Source organism: Copidosoma floridanum, unplaced genomic scaffold, assembly GCF_036245765.1.
Source record: "Copidosoma floridanum isolate Cflo_tuat_1 unplaced genomic scaffold, Cflo_Japanese_pri ptg000013l, whole genome shotgun sequence".
Taxonomy (NCBI): Eukaryota; Metazoa; Arthropoda; class Insecta; order Hymenoptera; family Encyrtidae; genus Copidosoma; species Copidosoma floridanum.
This window is the reverse complement of record NW_028321890.1, coordinates 12,847,057-12,867,685: the sequence shown is the minus strand read 5'-3', so window position 1 is coordinate 12,867,685 and position 20,629 is coordinate 12,847,057. Positions and strand designations below refer to the sequence as shown.

At 30.7% G+C, this 20,629-nt stretch overlaps 2 protein-coding genes across 2 annotated transcripts in view; one reads left to right on the top strand and one right to left on the bottom strand.

The window, feature by feature from the left end:
• Positions 1–10,316, bottom strand: part of LOC106646167 (arylsulfatase B) — a 35,142-nt gene extending 24,826 nt beyond the window's left edge. The window contains exons 1-5 of the mRNA XM_089591234.1: positions 10,207–10,316; positions 9,963–10,127; positions 9,410–9,583; positions 2,814–3,030; positions 1,596–1,838 (exon numbers count right to left, since the gene is read on the bottom strand). Of these exons, the coding sequence (XP_089447360.1) occupies positions 1,596–1,838; positions 2,814–3,030; positions 9,410–9,583; positions 9,963–10,097 (769 nt within the window). The 5' untranslated portion in view covers positions 10,098–10,127; positions 10,207–10,316. The remainder of the gene's footprint in view (positions 1–1,595; positions 1,839–2,813; positions 3,031–9,409; positions 9,584–9,962; positions 10,128–10,206) is intronic.
• The window catches only part of LOC106645908 (RYamide receptor), a 75,309-nt gene that overhangs the window by 26,960 nt on the left and 27,720 nt on the right, over positions 1–20,629 (top strand). The window contains exon 2 of the mRNA XM_089590965.1: positions 20,409–20,568. Coding sequence (XP_089447091.1) covers positions 20,409–20,568 — 160 coding nt within the window. The remainder of the gene's footprint in view (positions 1–20,408; positions 20,569–20,629) is intronic.

The window sequence follows — 20,629 nt, the reverse complement described above, 5'->3', positions numbered from 1 at the left end:
TAGAAGTTTATAAATAGAACCAAGTCAATATTTGTATCTGACTTTCTGTGTATAGGTCACCATACAAATATGTGAATGCAAGAATAATTTGAAAAACGAAATTTAGTGTTTTATTAGTAAACAAAAATAATAATAATAATTTACATTCATTTACCATAAAAATTTTTAATAAAAAATAAAAATATTTCTTATTTTCGGTATACTTGAATCACTTTAAGAACTGAATTAATATTTTTGTGATTTGTTTAGTGAAAATTAAAAAAAAATTCGTATTTTTTTAATAGAAAAAAACATGTCAGAATTATAAAAACTGGAGTATTAAGCTACATTTCTGCTCTATGAAATAAAATATTTTGAAAACAAACGCAGAATTTTGCACCCAAAAATATAAAATCTTATATTTTTTTTATTACAAAGTCACAGATGAAAAGTACTGCTTACATGCCCAAATGGCACTATTTTTGGATGTATTTGCAACTAAATCCCGAACGACGGCTTTCTTACTGAGAGCATTAAATTCTATTTAACCTCGTGGGGTACATATTGTAAGGTATAAAACTAAAGTTCCTTTTGGAAACACTATAATAATGAGAAAACAGAAAATTTATGCCCTGTACGAAGGGAAATTGGTTGCAGAGTTCCTGAGACATGACTGGTTACAGGTACATACTTTTTTGTCAAATAAGCGCCATCGCCGCTGGGGCTACGTCCAGACTCCAGACCCGATGGACTGTTGGATAGATCCACTTGGATGGCGCTCATATTTATGACGACCACTATTTCTCCTATCAAAGGTGCAGTAAACGTCCAAAGTTGAAAAAAAAAAAAAAAATTGCCAGAGGTAGGGATACTGAATTTCTTACCGATGTAAAGCTTTTTGTCATTGAATTATTGAGGTATCTTTTATAAAATAAATACTTCCCGTTATACAGACAAACATTTATATTGTCAATAAAATAATTGAGACAACTCGTCGGAAATTCAAGTATACATGTTCGATTTTTCTCTTTTCCTTAAAATACATTGTAATGTTTTAGTAATTTTTTTTAATAACACAAGAAGGTCCCTACAATTCACGCGAAATAATTCAAATGACCTCATTCCACCAGAATTACTCATTGATCGAACCAAGACACAAGTGCTAAATCCGCCAACTAATCGTGATTCCCTTTACCGTGGACGATTTCGCGCGCATTACCCCGAATCGCCGAGTTTCAGCACAGCGAGAGAGACGTGAAATATTAACGCAGACGTCCCGAGACGGAATTGAAAAACTCCGTTCCATTGCGTGAAAATTATTTCACCCGTTATAGCGCCGCAAGGGGCCCGACAATCCATTTCCTTGCCCATTATTCTCAATTCTCCCCGCCAAGCTCAACACCGAAAGCACAGAGTTTCATTTCTTTTCCCATCAACTCGCACGCAAAGAGCACATAAGAGACGGGATGAAAACACCACAGGAGTCACGCCCGTTGAGCAACAACTAATCGAGATAATGAACGCAAACAAGTTGCCCGAGGCTGCATGGAATAAACCGAGTGTTTAATACAAAGCAAACTCCCTGCAGTGGGGGGGTGCAGCAGTTGTTCACTCACCCGCGTAGCGGCGTCTCTTGTACTCGGGAATCTTGATCTTGTCGACGAGCTCGTCGGCCACGGGCAGGGGGTTGTACGGATTCCCGGAGTGCACGGCCGCGTGGCCAAAGTAAAGAAACATGGGCTGGCTCTCGTTGTGACTGTTTATCAGCTTGACGGCCTCTTTGGTAAATACGTCCGTGGAGTACTGGCCGTGCAGGTCCCAGGCCGTGTCCATGTTTCTCCGCATGTCGAGACCCCAGTAGGGCTGTGTTCGAAGGGCACGCAGATAATCACGATTATTTTGCAGTTAGAGTATAAGGTAAATGTCCCGATTATCGATCATTTTTATCTTAATATGAGTTTTTTCCATCGTGAGGAATTGTCATTGGGGCACCAAAAAATAATTTTTTTTTTTTTTATGCAAATTCACCTTGTTGTTCGATGAAACTATGTATCTGAAGCCTATATAATTAGGACATTTGCCTTAATACATTGAAAGAAGAGAAAAAAACTTAATCACGACTTTCCACTGTTATTGTATTTTCAGGACAGATGAATCTCTCGGGATAGTTTGATTACAGGACTTGACAAATCATTTTACAGGCACCGTGCGCATGTGTACGATGTTTAGAACTAATGAGGGTTATGAGGGTTACTCTACCATCAGGTGGCGGTAGTGTGCCCATGTAAGATTTCCACAGAACTATGACTATATTTGCATTCAATGTACAGATGATGTTCCGTGAAAATCTTACATGGCCCCACTATCGCCATCTGATGGTAGAATAACCCCTATACATGCTAATTAGTATTTTTAAGCGAAACAGCCAGAGAGTGCTGTAGAAACATTTTTTAATGAAAAATATTTCGTATAAATTATACATGCAACTATAATGAAATTGGAAAAGTGGATAAGTGTACCGAAAAAAATGTTAAGTTGGTCTTATCAAATTTTATCAATTCCACTAATTTTTCTTTATCACTTTTCTCTCTTGAAATTTATCCATAGACGTAATCATGTTTTTTGTAATTTTTTACTTAACTTGGAAACGATCGATAATAAACCGTACGATTTCATTTTTTGCTGACATTAAATTTTATCTCGCTGATGCAGCGTAAAGCAAAAACTGCAAGTCTTATTATTAGGAGGTTGGTTGAGAGCCTTGAAAAGTTACTTTTAAAAACATGCCGAGAAATGTAAAAAAATAAAGTTGAAAAAACACGTGGGTAAATAACTTTCCTGTTCGATAGCAGTATGGTCGTAATAATCATGACGGCCGGTCCAATAACCCAAATGGCTTTCGAAGCCACGGTGGGTCGGGGTGTACTCCTTCTTGTAAAAGCCGAGGTGCCATTTGCCAACAATGTGCGTGCGATAGCCGAGTTCCTGAAGGTATTGAGGAAGCAGTTTCTCCTGCAGCGGCAAACCTCGAGGCTCCGCTCCCTTGAGCACCTTATTGGAGAAGAGAAAAAGGACCGTTAATGTGTCTGCTTATTCGATAACGTAACATTAATAGTCCACGATGACACGAGAATTCCAAGGAGTCCTCGTGGATTATTGACTTCCCGGCTGCGCGATGGATTGTACGTATACCCTACAGCTATAATTAATACCGTCAGTTTTATCTTGAGTAATTACAAAACTAATATTTTTACCACTGTTTCTTTATTAAAATGTAGTTTTATTGTTTCATATTGTTAATTAGTAGTTGATTTTTCTTAGTCTTTATTTCATTTTTATGAATAATACGACCATCAAACAAAGCAATATTTTTAAAAGTAATACAATAGGTTCACACATATGCTCAGCCAAACCGTGGTATGTTAAATGATTGAGAAGACAAATTCAGGCAACCACTGGTTTAATCTTTCATTTTTTAAACAACTTCAACTACTCGTCACGTCACGTCACTGGTGAGCATCTTTTCGCTATTTTTTCTACCAAGGTCATAGAACACATTCAAGTTTAAAAAAAAACGTCCAAGGTAGAAACAATCTTTTTTATTTTCCAGAAAATGAATAAAATACTTTCATAATTTTGTATTCAATTGTAGTAAGGAAAATGTTTGAATTCAAATTTTTTAGGATATTTGGAATGTATAGTAAATAAAATTTAATTTTTACGGAAAATTGTTAACAAGATTAAACTAAATTTTAATTAAAGTTGATTAAAGAGTTTTTGGTTTAAAATATCTTAGAGGAACTCATCACTTAATCCATAAACGAAAAAGTTTTTATAAATGTACACATTTTTCGATAGTAATTTAAAAATAACTAAATTAATTGAAATTCTTCAACTACAAAAAATTGTTGATGCGTTGTGAGATACAATTATTGTCTGAGAATGGATTTGCATAGATCTTTTGTATAAGATTTTTTGACTTTATATATTACAACATAGTATCTTTTTTTTTACACACCACATCATTTGTCACATATAGTTTAAAGTTATTAAAGCTATTTTAATAATATTTATTTTTGTTTATTACTAATTTCCGGTACATTTTTGCACTTTTACTAATTTTGATTTTTGTATTTTTCGAGATACCAGCGCTGATAAATAAAATTTGTATTCACATAAGATATCCTTTGAAAACGAAAACCTTCTGATTGTAATAATAACTGTAACTTATTTTAATCGTATTTGCATGTTAATGCATTACTATAAATATAAATAAATTTTTCAAGCATCAGTTTTTTAAGAAAGTTATGAGAGGAACGTTTTTTTCATTTTTTTTTAAGTTAAAATAAATATCCTTAATCAATAGTTTTGTAGTGTATTTTCCACTTTTCCCTCTACTTTTCTCCGACATTTTCCGCGATCCCACTGCCTCCTAAATATTTATATCCCAATGAACCCAGCTTTCTTCTCCAGTGGCTTATTCGAGCCGGCTCTTGCATCTCATTTCAACAATACCAATTCTGTGGCTTTTCCACGGAAACTTTTTCATCGCGAGCGTTTGAATTTCGTTTTGCTGTCCCTCATCTATTATAATACGAGCTTCTCCTCCAATGCCATTCGTATCTCGAAGATTCCTTTGCTTTAATAATCTGATTTCAATGATCATGTCTTTCGCAAATATTATAGAAGCTTTTTTCTCGACGACATGGGTCACAGATGCTTTCATTAAAAATCAACTCTAACTGGGAACATTTGTTTGTGCGTCAAAGAAAGTATCGCTCGAATTGAAGATGAACCAATTATAACGAATATCAATAGCTGCTAGAATACTTGCTTGTATTTATGAGGTAGAGAAAAATTATTGCCAGTAATATGATTCTCTGCTGTAATAAGCCTATACCTTTGAATCAAATAATAGCACTTAAAATAGTAAAGCTGCTACATCATACCACTAAATGTCAGTAGACATATATGTGGATTTTATAACTGTAGGATTGCGTTACGAAAAAGTTTGATCTTTTTAGTTACTCAAAGACTTTCTGGGGTACCCCCGCAATTAAGAGTTTTTATCTCATTAATCCACATTTCATCATACGATAAATACAAAAAAACCAAATTGAAAATACAATTCAAGATATTACACGTATTCATGGAAAAACTCCATCTGTATACCTACTCTTGCTGTTGGCTTAGTCGATCTCTTACTGGTTCCAGTACATCTCCTTTAAGGTTACATATGAATAACTGCATGACGCTCAGGTACATGGAATTTCTCTCTCTTTCCGCACAGAAACTAATATTACTGATAAAGATTAAATCGATATTTATGACAATCATAATGCAGCTGTATCCAAGTGTATATATATATATCATCGTGAATTTGATTAAATTAACAGATCTGACCATGGGAAAAGCATAAACTTCGTTATCATAGCAAAATATATACTGTAGGGCTTTATTAAACTAGTAGTCGCAGCCATCGCGTGATAAAAAAGCCACATAAACATTTTACGAAAAAAAAATAACAAGCAGTGATTTAGTATTGTTATTTATTAAAAAATGAAAATACCTGTAAAATATTTGAAGGGTAGTTATTCAAAAAAGAGTAAACTTTGTGAAAATAAGATTTTTCTTCTATGAAATAAATGCCGAATAAACCCGTATTAGCTTACAGAACAGGAGAAAATCCGACGAACCTATAATGGAATACTTTTCAAGACTATTTCAGGCTATTTTAGGAGACGTAAAAGAACAAATATTTTTTAAACGTATCTCTAAAAGTAATAACTGAATGGAAAAAAGTTACATGCAGAGAGTAATAAAACTCAAGAGACTAATTTATTTGGAATCGATCCATCGATCCATAAATTAATTTGATACAATTAACTAAACCAAATGATCCTTACCCTCGCTTTGTGATTATACTCGAGGACGCACTTATGTCTTATGTACGAGGTATACTGAGGGCCAAAAGCATACAATATATTGCACGATATCGCAAGATAACACAGTTTCGTACACATCATTAAATCATATCACCGTATAGTGTATTACTCTCATTGCGATCGGATGAACTTATATAGTTTTTTTTTTTTTTTTTTTTTGTTTCCTACAACTTTTGTACGACTTTTTTTGAATCAACCACTTACATTGTAAGATATATATCCATAAGAGGATATACATTTGCAGTTTTACATACGTCACCTGCATCACCTCAGAAATATTGGCTATTGAAAATAATTTTTTTTGATTCGTCGAAAAAAAATCAGGAGTAAACTCTTGAATATCTCTGGTGTTATAATGGAAAAATATTTTTCGCAATGCAATTTTATTGTGTAAAACAGTCTATTATATGTAAATTTACGTTGCTACAAACATTCATAACACTAAAAAAAAAAACTTATTTCACTCAAAAAATTTTTTTCTATCATACACCTACATAAATTTTAAATTAATATTCTACGTTAGATATCGTAAATTCTGTTTAAAAAATTCTTACTCTCGAATACCTCGTACTTTAACTGATGCTTACAGGCTGCCTGCAAGAATTTCCTAATGGTGCATGGTATTGAGAGTATCAAATGATCCTAAAAGCGAATAATATACAATATATAGAGCATAAAATAGATTTTAGGTCCGAGAAACCCTTAGTACGTCTTGTGAGCTAAAAATTTTGTAATTTCATTATTTACGTTTTTAGATTTGTACTTTAGAAGCAACAATTTTTTTTAACTTTAATGTACAACCTATCTGCCAAACTTATTCAATTAGTTCTCAAAAGATTTTTGATCAAAAATAAGTTTTATTGCTAGTTCAGAAAACTTATAATTTAGAATTAGTTTGAATTTCAATTGATTGATAAAGAAATTAAATATTTCAGAACCCTTTCAATATTATAAAACTGCTAACATCAATTTAAAATTTGACATGACGTTTTTGAAACGTCATTTTGAATCTTTGTCTATGCACATCAAAACTTTTTGTAGTTCACACACAAGGTCCATTGAGAGTTAGGTTTCGGGATAAATAATAGACACTCCAGAGACGATGTTGCTTACATTTCAACTACATTTTGTTGGAACATCCCTTTAGGTTTACTTTTACATACAATTTGAATTAACATTTTTAACCAACATGACGAATGTTCAAAATTCACCTATAAAATTGAAATCAATAATACTTAAAATTAAAAAAAAAATTTTATTTCATTTAATTCATTTCGTTTATTTTTTGTTGTATATTTTTTTTTTATTAAAACTTTTCCAAGTCTTGAAATTAAAACTGTTTTAAATGTAGTCGGCTGAGCATTTCTACTACAATATAAAAAGTTAAAAAGTAAAAAAAATAAACAAAACTTGTTAAAAAATTTTACATAATAGCAGCAAGACCCAATAATTTATGAAAAAGTACACGAAAAATACATGTAGTGATTTTCACAACATCAACTATAATATTCGTGTTCATTTTTTTAAACATTGAGTAACATAAATATCTCTGTTCACTTTCTCCCTTCTTTTTTCAAATTTTGGCTTCAAGTTAAATGAATGTAACATTTAATCACATCATCTGATTCTTATCTAAAAATTAAATAAAGTAATAAAGTAAGGCTAAGGTTAAATACAATTAAAAAAAAAAAAAAAAAAAAAACAGATTTAAACAACCATTTGTGTATCTTTAATTGTAATAACTGCTCATTAAGTATGTGGATGAGACAAAAAAGAGCAGAAAATAAAATAGAATTCATGAATGTAAAAATAGGAAAAATGAGGATCGCATTGTTTTGTCAAATTGTAAAAATTTTAGTCACAGTTTCAATTTAAATGATATTGTAATTTTTAGAACTAAAAGTAGTTATCGCTAAAAATAAGTTTTTAAAATATTATTTATAAGACTTAAATAGAGAAGAAATCTAGTAACTTACCTCTGTTTCCAAGCCTCAATTTTCGCACAGAAACGCTAAAAAAGTTATTTGCTTTTATTACTATTATAGATTGCCCTGTGTTTTTCATTCTCAGTTAACGAGTGTACCGCTTAAATATATCTATGTAATAATTGTACCTTCGATTTTCGTTTATTTACTTTTTGGTCTTCTTTTGTGTAATATTTTTTTGACATCTCTGAACATCATGTCACACTAGTTCTAGGTTAAAAGTGGACCAAAAATACTGATGGACAACAACTTTTGACATTGTTGCAATGATTGAAGAGGTTATTTATTATTTATATCATCACAAGTCTCTTCAAATGCATACTATGTTAAACATAGTACACTGAGCTATTCTACTAACGAATAAAAAGTCATTGGTCGAAAACATTTAACGAAGACGAGAGTAACAGAGTAGGTAACAACGGAATAAGTTTCAATAATATTTATTGAATCGAATCTTTACCAAAAAACAAAAAATAATCCATGCAACGACTGCTGCAGGAATCCTACCGATTGGCGAATTTGAATGTAGATTGGGATTAATCGCTTTATAAAAAAAAAAAAAAAATTATTCTTTTTTAAATCACATGCAGCCTTTTTTTATAATTTTTAATGTTACTATGAATCATTTTTAAATGTGTTCGTTAGATTATGTTTGAATGAAACGTATAGATGAAAATGTAATACTTACTAAGTCTTGTTTTACATGGTAATACAAAACGTACTAAGACTTTTTACAAGGTTTAATACTGTATCATCAAGAAACAGACACCAAAATTATTAAGTTATAATTATGTTTGGGTAAACGGTAGTTATCACCTTTTTTGTTTCGGTTTTAAATACAAACTGTTAGTCGTCAGTGCGAATTTTAATTAATAGTATCTTTCTTTTTTTTTTTTTAACAAAATAAATCCATTTAATAGAATGTACACTTAAGAAAATGAAAATACAATTCATATATAATACATGATTTATACAGGTATATATATATATACGTAGTACCTATGCATAAATCCATAACTATATAATAATCATAGGAATTATACCAAGTTCATTTTTATAAAGCAAACGTTGTACGAGTTATGGGAGTCAGCAGAAAGCAGCAGCGAATAATCATAAGTGTACCTTAATCCACGTGTAGAGATGCTTTGATGATAAAATTTCTCTGATCATAAAAGAAGGTATCTCTTCTCTTGCAAGTCATCTCAATAAATCATCATATTCAATACACATTATCAAGTCACTCTGACATTTGCATACTCTTGAATTATCGACTTTTTTTTCGTGGAGTATTATTTACCAAGTGCGAATGAAATAATGAAGTACTATATTATTTTTATTAAAAATAACAAATAATTAACAAAACACAATACAAATTTTTGCAACGCTTTAATGTACGATAATGAAATCAGGTATTATTAAAATGAAAACTATTGAATGATTTTATAAAAATGAAAATGACAGCTCTGCTTAGTAATAGTTTATGATGAAAAAGATACTCACCCCGTGTTGCATGCCAGTATGAATAGGATACTTCCCAGTCATTAGTGCACTCCTCGAAGGTGTGCATATTGGCGTAACGTAATATCTGTTCAAAATTACGCCGCTGTAAGCGAGCGCATCGATATTTGGAGTAGGGATTTGTCCTGATCCGTGAAATCCCACATCATTCCATCCCTAGAGGGCAGAGTTTTTATACGGCGTTGGAAAGTTTAACGAGGACTGTTACAATTTACAGGGAAAAAAAAAATTTTTCTTTTTTTTTTGGAATTCACGATTATCACCGTCAAAAATACAAGCTATAAAATATTTTGATACCAGTAATGGGCGTGATGACTATCGCATCTTTGAATCACAAAGAGCAATAATATGTAGGCAGTGAGGAATACACCTCTTTTAAAACGAGCAGCACTCGAAATATTCACTGATTCGATAAGACGTATACGTATCTACATATCTATTGTAAACGAATTTAAATTGGTTCATGTACTACCTCTATGTCCGTTGGGTAAGTATATATACAAAAGGATCGGCAGAGCAAACGATGTGCAATTACCAAATCGTCGGCAACGATGAAAATTATGTGAGGTTTGCTTGATTCCGCAAATGTGGCTTTTGGTGTACACAAGACAATAATCACAACAACAAAGCACGATTTTACTCTTCCAAAATGCATTCTTGTGCGACGCATTACGTTGACACGACTGTGATGGTTCGAACGCTATGAACAAATGAAAAGTTGGATTTTACTGTAAAAAAAAAAAAAAAAAAAAAAAAAAAAAAAAAAAAAAGTGAATCACCAATTACACTATACCACATACAAAAAAAAGCACTCAGTATTGGAATGAAGAGAAAAAAAAAATAAACCAATATACTTGTTGCGCTGCAACTTTCTACGTACACGCGCGCACTGGAGCTCCATCGTTCGTTTAGTTACGTGCTGCGATACTTATACTGCTCAGATTGGACGGTATCAGCTGAGAGCTGGGAGTGGGGATCAATTTCAGCGGCTTAGCGCAATATACAGGCACCTTGGCTATTCTGTTCCGTTTGGTGTATAGCAATTATATTTGAATGGCAATTATAACAAAAAATACCATACTGATAGGCAATACTAACAAAATTAATTTGTTTTCATTAAAATATTATGATGATGAGGCGTGCACTAACCAGAAAATAATTCCTTCCCCACGAAATTCAAATGCTTCAAGTGTTCCATGCAAAGAAATCCAAAATTTTTAAATCAATGTTTATATTAGCACAGAGTCATGTTAACATTAGCTGCTTTTTATATCGTAATAAATATACATAAATAGATATGGAGTAATCTTCGAAATGATTAATTTGGATTTTGCTTAAATTTATTAGAATCTTCTAATTGCAGAATCAATCGATGTTCCATCATTTTTATTACTATTAATATTTTTATCATTTAGTAATGGTTTTTAAATAATGAAACATATATTGTGCTCCAAAAATTCCAATATTTGATTTAAACAAAAAAAGTCTTGGTAATAAAATACAAAAGAGTATGTCTACAACATCATACTTGTTGATGTTTACGACTACTGTCAAATATCGTGTAAAAAGGAAGCTGCACAACCTCAGTTTGTAATATAATTTGATCATATCTTTCTGAAGTTTGAAAATAAAGTATATGATCGGCTGTATCGATCTTCTTTCAATTTTATTATTGGATACCTTTATTTATAGAACTGACATTTGGCTTTTTGTTCACTATAAATTAGAAGGAGCCGTTTTTAGAAAAACGTGATTTCATTTTTTCATGGTTTTTTTTGCAAACGGTCATATAATTACTAAACAGATAGCTATGAAGAAGTACGACATTGTATATGAATGAAAAAAAAAAAATAGCTGCATTTCTTACATCTTTGTCTGTTTGTTCCTTTTTGAAGATACCTATGTATAATAGAATCTAGATAACGATTAAAATATCGCTGGTATTGGAGCTTCACGAGATACCAAAACTAATCTCACTACTTTTTTGTCTTGCTTTTCAAGACGAGAAGCGTGTAAAGAACCTTTTGGAGCTTTAAGGCAATATCACGATAGTGGCCTCAAGAATATTAGTCTTGACCTTCATGAGAATATTCTCGTTCGTATACCTAATATAAATATTGGAATGTATGAGTTTAGCAAATCGCTTCATACGAATTCAACAGAAATGATGTCTGATTCACTAAGAATTTTTCATAAAATAAACAAATAATGTGAAAATATTACTTTAGAGCATGCTGTATTAGATCAATAAAATATATAATATATCATAAAAAGTTTAGTGAAACGTAAAAATTTTATCGTGGGAGAGTACTCTCAAGCCAGTAAATATCGGCTTTTGTCAAGAGTCAGTGAATCAAGTAAAATCGATGCCGAATATGCCGATCTTTTAACATGCACTGATTTTAATGCATCGGTTGAGACAGAATACTATGGTCAATCTTTTACTTTGGAAAGTAAAATTTCTTATGATAACCTCATCAATTGATAAAAAACGGTAACATCAATGAATTTCTGAAAGAAAATTAACCTTTATTTTTGACACTAGATGTGAAAACACACCTTCCGCCCTAGGACTGCAGTTTTCAAAGAAAAAAATAGTAGTATTTTTTTAGTTTTTTCGCTTTTTTGCTCCCTCTGCTCTAATAATACTATTACTTACACATGAGCTTAGCACTTGTAAGTTTTTTTTATCGGTCTACATCTTTATTATTTATTCATTTTATAAGATAATAGATGATCAATACATATTAATTCAAGACACACATTGAATGATGATAATGAAAGTTTACGGGATTAATCAAGTACTAATAATGAGGTATACTTATGACGACGAGGAAAACCAACCCCTGTATCAAGGAGCTTCTTTTACTAAAGCCGAAAGTATGATGGCTATTTTTACGTTAGTTTATCGATTTTTGACGGCAGGTGTGCTTTTGCCAAGCATTTTATCACTCATTTAATTTCTTTATATCCATCTTCATAATTATGTAAAACTGCTTTAGAAACTAAAAAAAGAAATCTTTTGATGGTAGAAACTCCTTGAACCGAACGTCACTACTGCACTTCTTGGTTATTCTAAAGTTAATGATTACTGCTTTGGTTGTGAGCAAGATGAAAAATTAAATTACTTTGTAGAAATTCCAATTTTAAATCAATTGTCATCAATGTACAATCGAGAAGGCTTTCAAGAACTATCGAATTATCGCTTAACATGAGAGAAAAATTGAATCCAGTTACGACAAATAGGTTTATAAATCCTTACCTAAACAATTCATGAATTAAGAAAATAATATCACATTTATTTAAAATGGTGGACTCTGATGGAACCTTTGTTTGAGGCGTCAAAAAATAAGTATCTGGCCTCTGCACTTTTAAATTATAACGAATTATCTCTGACATTATGGGCAAATAATGAAAATGTTATCCTGGCATGTCTATTGTTCGTCAGATTAATTTATTTATATAATATAACCAATGATGTATCCAGTGCAAGCTATGGAAACTCAATCTCCAGTTGTTGGCGTCAAAGGTCCATCTGCGCTAAATACTTGTGATATTAAACAAGGCTTGGCCACAGATACACTCTAAAGTTCCAAAATTCTAAGCCTAGCCGATTTAACTAGCTAAACTTGCAAACTTGAGCAAGGCTTTTCAGTGAGTCCACCAAAAAAAAAATCGAGAAATTTCAAGCTTGACTCATTTTAATCAATTGAACTTGCGAGCTTCTGCAAAGCTTTGCCAAAAGTGCAAATTTTTGTTCGGAAAGGCAAAGGGCTACTCATTGAAAGTTCAGAATCTTATACCAGCTGTTCCTGAACGATTCGATCTGAAGGTGCTAACGAAGAGTTGGGTCAGCTGTTGGTCATGATTAAAGCATTTTTCCCAGAATATCTGCCACGGGAATGAGATTAGAAAAAATCGCCTGGGTATCGAGTGGACTTGGCACGTCCAACAGACATTGATTTTTTCCCAAGTTTGACCTTATGGCCAGTCAAGCTATTATCAAGTAGTTAATAGAGGCCTTAACACCTTTTTCAATAATTACATCTACATTTATTATTTCTATTCTTGCGTATTCCAGAGTATTGAGAAATAAAATTCTTGGCATGCCCTAAAAGTTTGTTGGTTTTGTAAAATAGTCTGTTGTTATGAATTAAAGTGAGATGTTACTAGAAAAGTCATTTGATTTTACCTAATGTGCTAATGGAATTAAGCAGCCGTCAATATTTTCCGTTATTACTTTATCATAGCTCATGAGAATATGATCTATATACTTACTAGTCCATGCATAATCTTTAAAAACATTCGATTGAATTTTTTAATAGTCTTCAACAAACAATTTGTCATAAATCAACGCAAAATTGTTGACCCACAAACTTCCTAATGTAAATATGGAATGTATGTATATTTATTTTTATTCCGATAATTTTTCACCGAATCGTTTTTATACAAATTTTTAGCTGATTACTCAAAACTTGATAACTAGGAATTATTTTTCGTACAATGAATACTCTGATTAAGAATTACGTTCATCAAAATTATATATGTAATTTTACTATTGTTTACAGGAAGCATGATTCATTTTTCAAAAAGGCTCCTGATACTGTTACAGAAATCAATATTAATTCGGAAATTCTTAGAAATATGGCAGCCATCACAAATATACATAAATAAAGTGGTGTAGAAGCAAAGATGTCTTTATCGTACTCAAGACTAAAACTTAGTTATTTTACACTTTCCTTTGGTACACTGTATGTTAAAGTTGAGTAAGTATTTATGTATTTGATACATGTAAATTGCAGAACTAATCACTACACATAATAAAAATACAGAATTAAATGACATAAAAATAAAAACACTTGAAAGGAATTTAAAAAGTAAAAAAAGATATCAAATTTTATTTGAATACATTTCAAAATTAGAATAAGTTACTTAAATACTCTATCATAGAAAAAGTAAGTTCCATAAGATAAAATTTTTTTAATTAATTAATTATTTGTGAGTACCAATAGTACTTTAACCCCCATGAATAGTTATTTACGTAATAAGTGCGGAAATAGTACATTTTATGCCTCAGATAAGTATAGAAGCAGAAATTTGATTAAATTGAAATTTTATTGAAAAATATAAACTTTGAGTAACTTAAACAAAAACATTTTCAAATAATTTTACAACTGTAACAAATTTTGTTAAAGGACCCCGCACCAACACAATGGGATTGTGGTTCCCAACGAAAGGTTCTGAAATTTTAATGATCTAATTTTATGGAATTAACAAAAAAAAAAAATTTTTTTACAAAAATTAACATAAAACCTACACAATTTTTCGAAAAAACTTATTGACTTAAGACTTCTAAATTTCTAACATAATTTTTTAAGGATTGAACCTCGGTACGGCCTTCACTTTTTCTCGGAGAATGCTTGATTACACTATGATATAAAATTAAAAATATAATGACGAGTCTACTTGCTTTAATTTAAAAAAATACAATACAACTTGAATATCTAATTAATTTGATAGTACATAACGTTGCTAGGGTGCAAAATACAAACTTTAGCTACCGAAGGGCGCGGTTGTTGTACGTTGATGCCCAAGTCACGTATATTGGTTACATACCTTGGGCGCTAAACGTGTCCACGGGCACAAAGTATGACTTTGCGCCCTTAGAAAAAAACATCGTTCGCACCTTGGGCACAAACACAAAAACCCCACCATTCAAGTGAGATCATTTTACTTTGCACCCACGGCACACGAAAACTACTATTTCCGCCCTCGGGTGGTTTTGGGAGGCTGGTACTTCCTTCGGGCAAAAAAGCAGTTTTCCGATACTCGTTCGAAAAGTCTCCTTTACGAACCTCGTTACGGACCTCGCCTTCGGCTCGGGCCGCAAACCTCTCGGTTCTCAAACAGAGACTTTTCAAACTCGTAGGAAAACTACCATTTCTACCCGTGGGCGCAAAGTTATATGACGGAGGCGAAAAACAGCAGTTGTACTTTGCGTCCTCCGTAAGAAAATTTAATGAAAGTTGAGACTAGTGGGTATTATTTCGTTTTTATTTTAACCTAAAAACGCGATTTTTTAGACTAAAAATACTATTTTTTGTCAGAATATACCGTAATTTAATTAGAATATCCTAAATTTGATGTAATTAAATAAATTTTCTGCATTTAAAGTACTTCCAGAAAAGTGCTAGTAGAACTTTTTAAGTGAAAGAACTAGAAATTAAATCAACCAATAATAAAATACAATGATAATCACACGCATGCACACACTTACAGATATATATATATATATAAAAAGTTTGTTCTGTTAAAATGACATTTTTTTCAGATCCCACCATCAAAATAACAATACTATGAACGGAAGTGTTAATTTTGAAACTGCAAACAACCAATCAATAATTCATGATGTCGAAGTTGATTGTAGTACAATACTTGCTGACAGTATGTTCTCAAGCTTTGGATTTCAGCTGTTTTTGTTAATAATGTACGTTGCAGTTTTCATCGTAGCTCTTGTAGGAAACAGTCTCGTTTGTTATGTAGTTTTTAGAAATCCACATATGAAGAGCGTCACAAATTATTTTATTGTCAATCTTGCTGTTGGAGATATTTTGATAGATTTATTTTGTGTACCAACGAGTTTGATAAGTACGATAATATTACAGTATTGGCCTTTTGGATGGCATTTATGTCCTACTGTCAATTATTTACAGGTGATTTTTTCAAAAATGCTATTATTTTTCGAATTTTATGAGATAATGTTTATTATTAAGCTATAAATATTGTTCTCAAATATATATTTAATATTGCTATTCATATAAATACTATTATACATATTGTTAATATAAATTTTCGAGGAGAGTAATGTGAAACGATATCTTTAAGGAACAATTGCTTTGTTAATATGAGTTAAAGTATTTTTTTTTTTTTTTTTATGAAAAGTAGTGAAGTTACACTTTCTTAAGTACTATTTCCGCAACAGTATGTAATGATATTGTTTTTATCAGTACAACGAACACTCAATAAGAATTAATACATTATATTTAAAATTTACTTCTACACTATGATAATAAGGCAATCAAACAAAAAATATGAAAACAAAAATTACAAACTTGAAAATACTTACCTTAGTACAATTTAATGATTTTGATTTTTTTCTTTACTATATTTCTTGAAGGATGAGTGCATACAGTTTTATGTTAGTATCTATACTAACCTTAAGTTATTTACACTCCTCGCATGATGTTTAAACTGAATAACATTAGTAAAATTGCTAAAATCAAAAGGGATTATTTTTCCCCTGGAGATTATTTTGCACTATCTTCCCCTACTTATTTTTTTCGCTGCAAAGGAGTATTTTTTTGTACTTCGAAACAAGCTTAAAAAAAATTATGATTAAACATGGGCCACAGATCTTTATCAAACCTTTTAAATTTGGTTTATAGTATTTCGAACCTTATATTGAAGTTTTTTAAAGCAAAAAATTAATACATGACTAACACATTGATAAAATAAATAAAGTACTTGTGTACTTAGGTTTATCTTATGGACTATTAATGAATATAAATTCAAATAAAAAATAATGGGCAATTAAAGAACAAAGTATGTTGATAAATACTGAAGTATACAAAAAAAGATAGAGGTAGAACCAAATACCAACTCATTATAAGCTATTAAAGACTTGACTTAAGCATTGATGAATACTTTTTTATTGTCCTTCCAAAATTTTGACACATTGTCAACAATTAATTCATTAACTTTAATTAATACTTTCTATGAGTGTATTAATTATGAAGTACGAGTTTGATATCACCTTAATAATACCGGTAGAGTGTGTATTTAAAATATTAAAAAAAAACGTTAGCTTGCATAAACAAATTCAAACAAATGAATTAGTAAAAATATAAATCATGAATAAAAAATATTTCTCATCATCAAAGTAAAAATATTTTACAAGACCGCAACAATAGTAGACTTGAAGTTTTTTTTGAGAAAATATTTCTACTATTATTTTTACAATATTACGTCACATTTAATATTAAGACTCCTCAAATTTTATACTGGTATAGTATGAAAATATTAATATGGTATGATTAAATAGTAACAGGTATGTCAAACGCGCTTTACACAATCTACGTAACTGACACGGCTTTTTTAACTAATTACAAATAATACTCGCATATTTTATCATTTCCTAGGCATATACCTACCAAACCACCCAAAGTGTTTAAAAATTTTATTCACATTTGTTTTCCCATTCTTTTATCTTCGGATACTATTATACTTAAACAAATATTTTGTTGTCATCAATCGTAAAATTTTTTTTGCACAATTTTTTTATCTAAATAAAAAAATAAAAAATTTGAAATAAAATATTCGTATTGTATATTAGGTAAATTATGAACTTACAATTACGTAATTATGTTATAGTTAGGATGTAAAATTTAATTCATTTTGCTTAGTTATTTCTTTTACCTATACCTACTAAGGTATAGTATTTGAGGACTTTGACAAATCTCTGAAGGCTTGAGTAAAAACATTCATGTGATGTAAGCATTTTACGGTAAACTTAATAAAAAAAGAAAAAAAAATAATAATAAAACCATAGTTTGGACTAAAACTGTTAAAATACTACGTTGTTCGATTTTTGCTACAATCAATCAATCAAATTTTGACAAAGATCTATATCCCATGGTATGTAATACAAAAAACTGATAAGAATACCGTGTCACGTATTTAATTGTAAAATTATGCAAAAAATATTGCATACTTACTCTTATTATTACAAACTATTACTCATTAGAGTTTTTTTTATAGGCTATAGCTGTACTTGTCAGTGCCCATACTTTAATTCCAATAAGTATAGACAGATATATAGGAATAATGTGGCCCTTAAGGCCACGGATGAATAAAAATCAGGCAAAACTATCAATATTCATCGTATGGATGCTTGCTTTAATAATTGCCTTTCCAATATTGTATAACTCTCATATGGTTCAACCAGAGCTAATCCATGAAAAATGTGATGTCTACGTGTGTACAGAAGTTTGGCCAAGTGAAGATCAAAGGTAAGGGTAAAAAACTTTACATAAAATAACTAATATTAAAAAATTATAATTCTTTAACTAATTAGTAATAATAAATATAAACTGTTCAATCCTTTAACTAATTAGTAATAATAAATATAAACTGTTCAATCCTTACATGTACTGAAAATATGTGGAACATTGGTTGAGTCTCTTATTAAACGTAGTAGCAAGTAACAGTGTTTTGCTCGAAGAACACCAAAGTCTAACATACCCCTATATTAACAAGAAAGGATTCATACATATTCATTTAGTAGGTTATCGTTATTTGATAACTCCATAAAACTATACTTATATTGAACGACGGATTCAAGAATAGTCTGATTCAATCGATGTAGAAATATAATTTGATTTAATTTTGAATCATAGTTTTTATACAATTTTTCAATACTGAGTGAGAAAATAGTCGCTTATGAAACATTAACCTTGATTGTATCTTAAAAATCTAGTTAGAGCAAATTTCAATTCAATATTCAGATAAAGCTTAATTGTGATCCAAAAAGAATCACAATGGATCGATTAAAGTGGCCGATTTCCAGTTATTATCATACTCTGGAGAATAATATCCAAGCACGTACATTTATCACTTATCAAAAAAGCTGATCGAGAAATTCTAAAAAGTAATTTAACTTAAATAGAATATTTTTTATGGTTATTATTTTCTCTTTTTAGTAAATGAAAAGTATGGCAAGCATTATATACAGGTAGATTAGATTGTTGGAAATCATTACTGTCGAATTTTAGAAAATTGTACTGAAAAGAAGCACCATGTATCGATCCCTGTGAATTATTTAGGCAAAATTTACTAGTAGTCTTTGTTGTGCCACGAAAAATTGGAAACCGTTCCACTCATGTATAAATAGTAAGCTTTATTAATCAAACCCGAAATTTTCTTCATTCGTGGAAGTTCATGAAAAAATACTCGATTAAATTTTGTTGAGAACATTAAAAAAAATATTTTATTCATGTTGTGATGTATGAAAAATGTATTTATTATGACGAATGACTATTGCATTACACATAAGTGACTATGATAGATCATATAAAAACTCATTTTTCTGAACATGCATAAAGTGTGACAAAACAAAATACGATTCAATATCTGGTTTGAATTCGATGAAAAATAATTTAGAGACAATTATTATAAACCAGTCCCAATCCAACAGTAATCAAAAATGGAGAAAGTCCATTTGGCTCTAATCACACAATGATTCTCCGACCAGCCCCAATTTGACACCAGCTTACTGTTGCACTTGTGCACATAAGCACAAGCACGTGAGAATGTATGAAATGATCATTTTGAAAAGTTAGTATCAGATTAGTCGCATAGATAGTGAATAACTTTCTCTACCTGAATGTGAATGGGTAAGGTTTCAATAAAACTAAATCCAAGATTACGGAAATTTTCAAAACAGTAGTTTCCACTTGAGAATTTTATCAATAGCTATTCAGATCCAGGTGCAGCCAACAAAATTCGATCACAGCTTTCAAAAAAAATTTCACAACTTCTGTTAAAACAAAATTAATAGACAAAAAATTGTCTTGGGTGTTGAGATCATCTTATATGTCTTTGCATACTAGTCTATCAACATCAATAGTGCTGCTAAAAAAATGTGTTTTGTACTTTGTGTCCTTATGTATTTGATTAACTAGTATATTATATAAGCAAAAATATCATTGAATCAAGCCTTTATTGTGAAACAGTTGATCTAAGTCCATGTTGAATTGATTACGATAAAAGACTGTAGCGTTGACCATTTGTATTTTTGTTCATTTTGGTGGTACGATTTTGAAGTACTCTTCTAGCAGACTATTGTTTGTAAACTAATATTACAATAATGTTTAATACTAAGTGAATCTATTAAAACTTTAAGTTAATTGTTTATATTTTTTAGGGTTTATTACACTAGTACATTGATGGTATTACAATACGTAGTACCCTGCACGACATTGATGTTCACGTATATAAGCATCATAAAGATAATATGCAATAAAAATCCACCTGGAGAAGCCGAAAACATGCGTGATGAACGTCGTGCACGATCAAAGAAAAAGGTATTTGTGACGTATATTTAAAAATTTTCTTATTGTAAACACTACTTTGAAACACATGCAG